The 11,811-nt window shown below is 45.1% G+C and overlaps 1 protein-coding gene across 3 annotated transcripts in view; it reads right to left on the reverse strand.

The window, feature by feature from the left end:
* The window catches only part of FSD1L (fibronectin type III and SPRY domain containing 1 like), a 98,110-nt gene extending 86,724 nt beyond the window's left edge, over positions 1–11,386 (reverse strand). For 2 of the 3 annotated variants that reach the window (XM_073542682.1, XM_073542680.1), the window contains exon 1: positions 11,204–11,386. In XM_073542682.1, the coding sequence (XP_073398783.1) occupies positions 11,204–11,218 (15 nt within the window). In that variant the 5' untranslated portion in view covers positions 11,219–11,386. The remainder of the gene's footprint in view (positions 1–11,203) is intronic. The other variant, XM_073542681.1, reaches the window with a different exon arrangement.
* Between the last annotated feature and the right edge of the window lie 425 nt (positions 11,387–11,811).

Raw genomic sequence — 11,811 nt, forward strand, 5'->3', positions numbered from 1 at the left:
CTAGGTGAGAGGCTCTGGACTGAGGTCTAAGGGGTATCGTTTCTCCTTGGCTCTGGCATGCTGGCTCAAATGCTAACTTGGAGGCTTATTTGTCATGCAATGCTCCTCTGGGAAATTACTATACATTAGATATGTAATGATTTGCATCTCACCTTAGCTTGATTATTTAACATTTGATGGACATTATTCCTGTGCCTTTTGTTTATACTTTTGGCTTGGTTATATATCTATTCCACATAGTATCTTGCCTGCTCCTGAAGGCTATGCCGCCTTTCTTGCACTATAGTATCCACTTTTAATCATATTATCGAATATACATATTTTTACATAAACGGTCTCATTGTTGTATCCGTTTGGTCGAATGTGTTTTTTGTGTGTGACTATCTTGTTAGGTAGCAAACAACCAGACCCGTATATTCCCACATTTAGTATACCACCTTCAGTTACTTTACTACATGGTCATCAATTCCTACAGGGGTGGCTTTTTGCTCCCTACCGCTAACTTTGCCATTTAGTATTGATGTGTTGCTGTTGTACATCCAGCAACATAATGGAGATAGGAATTTGAAGCATGGCAAATGACTAACACATTCTGGTTTTAAGAGACCTCTATCTAATGCATGCGAGATTAAAATGGATTTGTTCCCTATGGCAGATGAGTGTTAATTGAATTACTCCAAGCTTCCCGGCTCCGGTCACAATGACTAATCTGGTCAGTTTGGCAAATCTAGGATCATTTCTTGTGTTATCTGCCAAGTGGCTTTTCTGAGAACATAATGCAAATGTGACATTTCTTGAATGAAGGAAGAATTAGTGAAGCTATTTTTCAGAAATTTTGAAGTAGGAATGGTCTCGGTCAAAAGTTATTGTTAGGGTACCGTTACACATAGCGATGCACCAGCGATCCCGACAACTATATGGATCGCTGGTGCATCGCTAAGTGGTCGCTAGTGAGCTGCCACACAGGCAGATCTCACCAGCGACATGGCAACGGTCGGCGGTCGCTACTTACCTGTCAGACGAGGCGATCCTGACGTCCTCCCACCCGCATCCACGCATCGCTTGTCGTCACAGCAGGAAGCCCAGCAGGAAGCTGACGACGAGAAACGACTCAGGACCTTCTCGCGCGACCAGCTATAACCAGCGGGGGGGCGGTCGGAGGTAAGTATCAGACATAGCGATATCGCTAGCAATATCGCTGCTGCGTCACAAAATCGGTGACTTTACAGCAATATCGCAGTGTGTAATGGGGGCTTTAGGAATGAATTCACAACTGCCGTCATTTCACACTCAGCATTACTATGAATAAACAAGCAAGGTCGCCAACAGATTGCACCTGTTGCAGGTTTTTCTACCCCCTCTAAGAGCAGCACCATGTAGGGACAGAGATCCCAATCCCAGCAATGACTTTCTTCATCTGTAGCACGTGAAGCAGTGAACCAGCTCTCTGAATGCTGGTCCTGTACAGCCACGCTCATACCCCTTGATAGGTTTCAGTGCGCACTGTGCAATCAGTGTTGGGGGGTGAGGTTACACAGCGCTCATGAATATGAAGGACTACATGACAGCAGATTTACTAGACCTCTGATAATCTCCAGCCAATAAAACAATGATTTTATCAAAACTACAGCAAGATGCCCAGTAAGTGACACATTGCTGAAATCAGTATCTCAGTCTCTACATTATGCTGCTCTCAGATTGGGTAGCAACAACCTGGTGAGATTCCCTTTGCAAAACATTCTGCTTAAAAGGAGCTATTCTCACCTTGAACAGTTGTCCACACAATGCGCCATAAATCTGTGCTAAAGTAGGCTTGCCACTGGCCATGCTATACCAACTTCCTAAAATTATTCCCAAGTAGTTTATGACAACGCTGCTTGATTATCTGAACCATAGTTTTGGAGAGTGACATTATTATTAAATTACCGTAAGTTTCTACTAATCTCCTTCAATAGTCATTATCGCACAAACTGAAAACACACATCTCGCAATCATTAGTTCATCCATATTAATACAAAAAACTCCACTCTGCAGGTAAATGTCAATTCTTCCAGCCTTTTCACTCACTCATCTGCAATATTGGTCCCTAGTACCCTTCCTAATGTCAGGTAATGGCCAGGAAGCAACGGAAGTTCCCAAGAGTACATTGCAGTCTTCCGACTGTCTTTCTCCTCAGATCTAGAGAGAAAATAGACCCCTCACATTCCTTAACAATCCCACTAATAAATATCATATACCGTATGTTTATCTTAGCTCTTTCATCCTCTCTCGTTACATCTCCTTTGCATACAGTAGTCCTTTCATTAACACACTGCGCAACAAGAAGAGTGATGCTACTGAATATGTCCGTCCACTACCGAGTGTGGACCTACACTCCAGCCACAGGAGAATCAACATGGTCACTATTACAGATTAAAATCTAACGTGTCTACAAAACTGAGCACTATAATTCATGTACAGGCAGTTCCTGACGTACAAACATCCAGCTTATGGGCGACTCATAGTTAAACGTAAGATTTAAAATTATAAAATCAAAAATTACTCACTCAATTGCTCAACTCTCCAGCTAACCCTAGACTCGCTACCTGCCATCTGGACCTTTTCTTTCCACCATCGCAACTCAGGCATCTAGAACTTCCAGCCGCACCCAAGCTTTGGAGATCACTGCTTTTTGTTAGGATGTGAGGTCAAGATTCTAGTGTGCGACGATGGAAGAAGAGGACCAGATGGTGGTCAGCAAGCTGGCTAGAGAGGCTGGGGAACACGTCTTGATCTCATAACCATGACACACCTCCGAGGCCTGGACGTGGCCGGAAGTCCTGGCTTGTAGTGAAGAGAATGGGCGTACTACAGTGAAAGATAAAGACCGGACAGTGGGTAGTGAACAGTGTCATGGTCATAGAATTATTAGTGTATTTTTTTTTTCTGGCCCTGTTCCTACTTACAGTTGTGCTTAAAAGTTTACATACCCCAGCATAATTTTTGCTTTGTGGCCTTTTTTCAGTGAATATGAATGATAACGCCAAACCTTTTTCTCCACTCATGGTTAGTGGTTGGGTGAAGCCATTTATTGTAATACTACTATGTTTTCTCTTTTTAAATCATAATGACAACCCAAAACATCCAAATGACCCTCGTCAAATACCCTATTTCTTAATACCATTTATTGCCCCCTATAACATCAATGACAGCTTGACATCTTTTGTCGTATTTGTGGATGAGGTTCTTTATTTTCTAAGATGGTAAAGCTGCCCACTCTTCTTGGCAAAAAGCCCCTGTAAATTCCTGGACTGTCTAGCATGAACTGCATGCTTGAGATCTCCCCAGAGTGGCTCAATGATATTGAGGTCAGGAAACAGTTGGCCACTCTAGAACCTTCACTTTGTTCTGCTGTAGCCAATGAGAGGTCGACTTGGCCTTGTGTTTTGGATCGCTGTCATGTTGGAAGGTCCAAATAAGTCCCATGCACAGCTTCCGGGCCGATGATTGCAAGTTTCTCCTCCAGTATTTGCAGATTACGTGCTGCATTCATCTTTCCTTCACCTTTGACCATGTTTCCTGTGCCTTTGTAGCTCACACATCCTCAAAACATCAGTGAACTACCTCTGTGCTTTACTGTAGGAACGGTGTTCCTTTCATCATAGGCCTTGTTGACCTCCCTCCAAATGTAATGTTTATGGTTGTGGCCAAAAAGTTCAATTTTGGTTTCATCACTCCAAATTACCTTTTCCAGAAGTTTTGAGGCTTGTCTCTGTGCTGTTTTGTGTATTGTAAGCAAGATACTTTGTGGCATTTGTGCAGTAATGGCTTCATCTGGCGACTCGACCATGCAGTCCATTTTTGGCCTCGTTATTTCTGCATCTTGAAACAGCCACACTGTTAGTTTTCAGAGAGTCCAGTATTTCAGCTGATGTTATTTGTGGGGTTTTCCAATAATAATAGTTTTCTATAGCGCCAACACATTCCGCAGCGCTTTACACTTTAGAGGGGACTTGTACAGACAATAAACGACATTACAACATAACAATAATCACAAATCAATAGATACCAAGAGTGAGGCCCCTCCTCGTAAGCTTCCAATCTATTACTATCTTTGCATCCTGAACAATTTTCCTGGCAGTTGTGAACGAAATTTTTGTTGGCCTAACCGACCGTGGTTTTCTTTTTACAGAGCCCCTGATTTTCCATTTGTTAATCACAGTTTGAACAATGCTGACTGGCATTATCAATTCCTTGGATATCTTTTTGTATCCCTTTCCTGTTTTATATAGTACAACTACCTTTTCCCGTAGATCCGTTGACAATTCTTTTGCTTTCCCCATGACTCACAATCCAGAAACGTCAGTGGCTGGATGAAAGATGCAAGAGTCTGTCTGCATCCTAGAAACTCATTCAGCTTTTATGCACACACACTGATTACAATGAACAGGTCACAGGTGAGGATGTTACCTGTAGTAGCCATTCAAACCCATTTGTGTCACCTTCTGTACATGTTATCAGGACAAAATCACCAGGGTATGTAAACTTTTGATCAGGGTCATTTGGATGTTTTGGGTTGTCATGATTTAAAAAGAGAAAATACAGTAGTTTGACAATAAATGGTTTCACCCAACCACTACCCATGAGAGTGAAGAAAAAGTTTTGGTGTTATTCATATTTTCTGAAAAAAGGCCAAGAATGCAAAAATTCTGCTGGGGTATGTAAACTTTTAAGCACAACTCTATATACAAATTCATGCTACAACCAAACCTACATACTGCAAATCCACTTCTTTTCACACACACTATTTGAATTTTAAATCGTACTTTCTGTGGAACAACCCCTTTCAGTGTTAATCAGGACTGGACAAATGACTGTAGACTTCACAATCCAGTTTTTTTTTTTCCTTTAAAAAATAATCCAAAAAGTGTAAGTGGCAGCAACAAGTTTCTAGTTCCACGGGCTGCTTATCTCGTGAGGTAAGTCGAGCCCTAGTGTTTGCTATATACCAACACACCAGTTATAACATCCTGTATAGACACAGCACAAGTCAGAATTGACAGCATATAGGAAATGAAGGTTTACTTAGCAGATGTTTTCTATGTAATGGAGATTACATGGCCGCCTGAAGCACACTGAGAAAGACTGTGAGGAGCGTGCCAAGCTCATACTGATAGAGCTGCTCCTGTAGACTCTGAGACACAATGGAACAGAGTAATTAAGGGTAAAAGGTAATCTATTGGGGCTGTTCACATTGCGGCCATCAGTACCTTAATCACTCCATCTGAATTATATGAACCCCTCAAAAAGGAAATCCAGGATTCCGACATCATGGCTTTTAAGGAGGCAGACGGAACCTTAAACCTTGGACTCGGCACTCCCTTTCTGGTGGCATCTGTCTTGCTATACAGGCACAATCATGTGAAGTACACATTGGGTCACTTAGCTTACAGTGTTGCACAAAGCTTTTTCCAGACTCAAAAACAAAAGCTTTTACACGTGGTTCTAACCCTGGCGAGTTACTGGTGGCCACATAAATGGTCAGCCATGGATGGGGCAGTTCCAGTTGTGATCTTTTTTGTGTGTCTGTTCCGACTAGTAGCAACAAGATTTTTCCCGTGCCAAAATAGGGAATATGGAAAGTGGTTGACATAATATTTTCATTTACATCTGGAAGATCTCACAATTCAGTTACTTAGTTCTTCACTTTGTCAAATGTATCAACAGTGCCAAAGTCCCTCAGTGTATGCCCAAAAATGTTCGATTTTGGACTGCTAATCCTTTTATTTTCTTGGAGTTAAGCCTCCGCCAGAGGTCTGGCAGCAGCTCTCATACAGAACAGAGAAAGGGTACCGTTACACTTAGCGATGCACCAGCTGGTGCATCGCTAAGTGGTTGCTAGTGAGCTGCCACACAGGCAGATCTCACCAGCGACATAGCAGGGGTCGGGGGTCGCTACTTACCTGTCACACTAGGTGATCCTGACGTCCTCCCGCCCGCGTCCATGCGTCGCTTGTCGGCGCCACAGGAAACCCAGCAGGAAGCGCCCGACGAGAAATGGTCCAGGACATTCTCGCGCGATCAGCGATAACCAGCAGGGGAGCCGGTCGGAGGTAAGTATCACACATAGCGATATCACTAGCAATATCGCTGCTGCGTCACAAAACCAGTGACGTTACAGTGATATTGCTAGCGATATCGCTAAGTGTAACGGGCCCTTAACAGTGAGCCAGGCAAGCGCTCCTTTGTTTGGGAGACCCGGCCAAGATCGCCTCCAGCTGAACAATTGGCCAAACCATCGTTCGACCACCAGCCATCTGATGCTTATGGAAGCCTAAACAGGACGCTCAGATTGTCCAATCACATTAGGTAGTAACAACAAAATCAATACTGGGATTAGAGTGAACTGGAAGCTTCCATTACAAGCAATGGTATGCATAATTGAGCAGTCTGGAAATACTGTGATCTAGGGAATTCAACTAACTGTATGTGAAGGTTCAATTCCCCCCTCCTCCCCCACCATAAGCTAAATGAGCCAAAGTTGCTGTTACTGTTAGCGCTAGGGCACAAAAGATGTAAAAAATGACATCAGCGTTAGCACATCTGTTTAACGGATGCCCCTAACGCAATGTGGACCTAGCCTAACTTGAGAAGCACAAGCCCACCAGAATGTCAGCATCTGTTGCCCAGTTAAAGGGAACCTGTCACCTGTTTTGGCCGATATAAGATGTGGCCGCTGCCTTTCAGGATTTATCTACAGGATTCTATAATGCTGCAGATAAGCCCCCAGTCCAACCTGAAAGATAAGAAAAATAACTTTCACTCACCCAGGGGGCAGTCCGGTCTCATGGGTGTCGTAGGTCCTGGTCCCGTGCCTCCCATCTTCTTGCGACGCCGTCCTCCTGTTGCTTCATCGCTTCCGGCATCGTGCTTCTGCACAGGCATCCTTATCTGCCCTGTTGAGGGCAGACCAACGTACTGCAGTGCGCAGGCGCTGGGCCTCTCTGACCTTTCCCGGCACCTGCGCACTGCAGTACTATGCTCTGCGCAGTACGCCTGCGCAGAAGTGCTATACCAGGAACGATGAAGCAAGCAGGAGGGCGGCATCGCAAGAAGATGGGAGGCGCCGGACCCCCTCCCCCCCCAGGTGAGTAGAATAAAACTTATTTTTCTTATCTTGCATGTGGGCTCGGGGGCTTATCTACAGCATTATAGAATCCTGTAGATAAGCCCTGAAAGGAAGCGGCCACATCTTATAGCAGCCACATCTTATAGCAGCCAAAACAGGTGACAGGTGCACTTTAACCATGTTGACTGATTTAATGTATCCAATTGAAACTTGAAAATGTTAATCTAAATGTAAATACTATTAATTTATTTTTGTTGCCTTTTTTTTGCTTGTTTTCAAGTGCTTTTCTTAGCATTTGTTACAAGCATGTTATATTTGCTAATATTCTTCACATGCAATTTTTGTTCTGGCGTTTTATCAAATCTATAGGGAAGCCTATGACGAAAACCTCACACCAAATGCGTGCTGCAGAAAAACACCTGACCCACCAGTCTGCAGAATACTGTGATTTTACAGCACATTTCGGGCAACCCCACATCACTCTATGGGACGATTATACAGCGCTCACACCATTTCATTAAAAAAACATTGCTCAGTCTTATTGCTACAGACAGAAAAACATCAGCAATGGCAATTTGTATGGATCTATGGTTTTTTATGTGTAATACTAGAGTTGAGAACATTTTTCTACTGAAATGGTGTGAACACTGTATAATAGTTCACCTGATGTTGCTTAGGATCCTGGTTCCCGGGCAATGACCGAGCAGGCTGCATTTAGGCTATGTGCACATGTGCGGAATTGCCGCGGAAATTTCCGCAGCAATTCCGCAACTCCCTGCCGCGGGAAATACGCATGCGGAATTCCCGCAAAAAAATAGCAACCGTAATTAGCTTGCAGAAAGCTAGAGTTTTCCAAGAGACCTGTAGCATCGCTTGGAAAACTGATTGACAGGTTGGTCACACTCATCAAACATAGTGTTTGACGAGTGTGACCAACTTTTTACTATTGAGGCTGCCTATGCAGCAACAGTAGTAAAAAGATCTAATGTTAAAAATAATTTAAAAAAATAAAAAATCGTGGTATTCTCAACTTCCGGCGTCCCACACAGCGTCCCCGATCCTCGTGATGCTCCTGGCAACTCCCGTTCCCAGTGATGCCTTGCGACAATGACCCCAGATGACGCAGCATCACGCGATTCCGCTATGTCATCACAGGTCATTGTCGCAAGGCATCGCTGGGAACGGGAGTTGCCGGGAGCATCACGAGGATAGGGAAGGGTGCGGGGGGACACCGGAAGGTGACAATATCATGATTTTGTATTTTAATTTTTATTTTTTTTAACATGGATATGGTGTACCCAGGGCCTGGAGGACAGTCTCCTCTCCTCCAGACCCTGGGTACCATCCGCACATTTTCCGCTTACTTTTCGCATGGTGGGCACAGTCTCATGCGGAAAGTAAGCAGATCAATGCAATCCTATGTGTGCGGGATCACTGCAATTCCGCACAAAGAATGAGAATGCTGCGTATTTTTCCTCTATGCGATTCCGCCGCGGAAAAATACGCAGCATTAGCACAGCATGTGCGGAATGCCATTGAATTCAATGGGTTGCATTTTGTATACGTTTTTGCGGCGAAAAAACGTGGAAAAAAACGCTTACAATCCGCAATTTGTGCACATAGCCTTACTGCGAGCGCTGACACGTGCGATTGTGGCCCCACTGCACCCCAATCAAAATGTTCACTATCTCTCAGGACATATCGAGTTCTTTTTACTACAAAGCGAATATTCCCAAACATTATTAAACATGTATTGGTAGAGGGCTAACACTGAAGTAACAAACGTCACTATTTTGTATTTCCAAATGTTACAGTCTTGCATGACTGGATAGTCCAGCAGGTTTCCGGGACTGTTCATGGCAAGAGCCGTCTGCAGTATACCAAGGCATGGATATATATAGCAGAGCCCATGAAACTCTATTCTGTATCGGCTGTAAGGAGCCTGTGACAGAAGAGTTTCCATCATAGTCAGTGTCTATAATGCGCCTTTAATCCATCGTTAGGAAACCTGTTCTACTAATGCGGTATGTGCAGCATTTAAAGGGAATCTGTCATCAGACTTTTTGCTACCTATGCTGAGAGCCGCATGATTTAGGGGCAGAAACCCTGATTTCAGCCATTTTCTGGGATACAAGTTGTAGTTTTGATAAAAGTCAATATATTATCTGCTACAGATCTACATGTTTTCTGAATGCTGAGCTCTGTATAACCCCTCTCACCACCGATTAACAGCTTCCTGTGTGCACCCTGCATAGGCAGAAAGCTGCCAATCAGTTTATACTGAGCTCAGAAACAGGATGTGGCGTCGGTAAGCCAAACCTCCAACTCCACAGCTCTGCGTCACAACCAGGCCTGTGGAATCAGAATCAGTATAAAATGGACCGACTCCTAAAATATATAATAAATTGGGTACAGCAGTACAATGCCGGATGTGCTGTAAATGTTTTCATAACAATGTGGGAAAGTTATGAAATGTCCTATAAATGTCTGTTCTGTTCCTGATCTAAGGATCTTGGCTTTTAGTGGAGATGAATCTGTGCCGCACTTTATGTACATGCTCAGTAGGAAGGCAGGGCTGTGCTTGTTTTTTTTTTTTGTTTTGTTTTTTTTTTACTTTTTATTGAAAAACTGATGAAAATCAGACTGAACTGATGACATTCTGATGAAACTTGGTCCATTTTGTTCTGGTACATGAAATAAACTGATGTCTGAATGAGGCCTTATACATAAAACAACATATTTGGCTTTGTCCCAAGTAGACAAATCCCAACTTCATATACAAGTACCCCAGTCAGTGGCAGCATAACAAATCCCAACATTTATCCCACAACTGACGCAATATTGATTCCAATCTAGAGACCTCCCACTCCTCAAGGAGCACCCCATCTCCCCTGCCAACTTAGAAATTGGTGCTGCTTTTTAAGGCCACGTCAATAAGGGTATGTGCACACGTAGTTTTTAGGTGCTGCGGATTTCTCCCTGCGGATTTTGTAAAATCCGCAGGTAAATTTCAGGTCAGAAGACCTGTGGTTTACCTGCGGTTTAGGCTGTGGTTTTCCCTGCGGTTTATCACCTCTACAATGGAGGAGATGGTAAACCGCAGCGGAATCCGCAGAAAAGTAGTGACATGTCATTTCTTTCTGCGGATTTGAAACCGCGCTGAAAATTCTGCAGCGTCTGCACAGCGGTTTCCAATTTACATAGAGTAAGATGGTACTGTACACCGCAGCAGATTCTGCTCCGGACCCGCAGCGTGTGCACACGCCCTAACAGTGTGGTCACCATGATGTGTTGAGATGTGTCATGGTCGGTCTTTTTCACTTTAGTGTCAGATCACACACATGGCGTAGTGACTGGCGACCCTCAACACATTGCGGCCAGATCAGTAGCCATATGTAACAATGTGGTCTCCCCAAAAGTCACTTTCTATAGCTGTAATACCCCGAGTACAGCTGCTACCTTGTCACGAGGATTGCTTGCTCTGGAGGGTCCAACAGCTAAATCCCCGGACAGTCAGCCATTACCACTGCGGAAGCCCATGCCACCTGCACATTTAGAGTTCAAGTGAATGGGCGCCCTAGTGCCACCTGATAGTCGGTGAGGGTATACTCCGATACCAGCCTTGCCATCACCTTGCCCCAGCAGCAATGTCGCTCCCACCAAACCCTGTCTCTAGATATTAGAGCCCTGCATCGTGCCCATGCCACACCTCTACCATGCCCATTGTGAAGGAGAAACCTCCCAAGGTGTCATCCCCACGGCACGTGTGTGGGGTGCGAGTGCCACACCGTAGTGTACCCCTGCCAGGCTGCCCATGCAGTCATCGCTCACCCCACACCCCACCTAGACAATAAGTGCACACTCATCCACACAAGGAACAGAGCAAGGTAAGGGCATCAGCACCAGGGGGCACTGCTGCAGCCCCACGCCCATGATGTGCCAGCATCCTCTCTCCAGGTCACCATGCATCTGCAGACCATCGCACCTATTGTCCCTGCAGAGCAGCAACGAATGAACAGGCTGCTGCTATCCCTGCGCGCCCACCACTAGTGACGAGTGCAGGCCCCCAGTACGGGTGGCACGCCGGCCGCTTACTTTCTGAGCGTCCATTGCCAGGCCCGGGCTCCTCCAGGCGGTGCAGCAGAGGATGAGTGCCGGGGACAGAGGAGAAGTGACTGCTGCTGATGAGCGAGCGGCCGCAGCTCCGCCCCCTCAGGTCTCCGCACACAGGACCAGCCAGAAAGGCGAGCCACCATCGAGCCGGCGTGGAGGACAGAGCGTCTCCTGTCTGCACCATCGAGCACAGCGCGAGCGACCGCAGACAACGCCCCTGTGTCAGACCAGGAGAAGCCATCTTGGTTGAGGGCAATTTCTTGTAGAACACTATTTAGCCTCCTGCGAAGAACATGTGTGTTTGCTGCATTTCTTGCACAACTTCTTCCCAGGATATAAACAAACTGAAATACATGCAGGCGAAAAAGTTATATATATATATGTATGTGTGTATAAAATATATATATAAACCCCTGCTGCTGCTAATAGTGACAGCAGGAGCTGCTGATGGGAGTATTCCTCGCCCGCCGAATACACTATAAGTAAATAATTTAAACTACAGCGTGGGGACCCCTCTTCTTGATAACCAGCCTTGCTGAAGCTGACAGGTGAGGGTTGCAGCCCCCAGCTGTGAGTTTTGCCTGGCTGGT

This window comes from Dendrobates tinctorius, unplaced genomic scaffold, assembly GCF_039654945.1.
Source record: "Dendrobates tinctorius isolate UK_male_01 unplaced genomic scaffold, ASM3965494v1 ptg000128l, whole genome shotgun sequence".
Taxonomy (NCBI): Eukaryota; Metazoa; Chordata; class Amphibia; order Anura; family Dendrobatidae; genus Dendrobates; species Dendrobates tinctorius.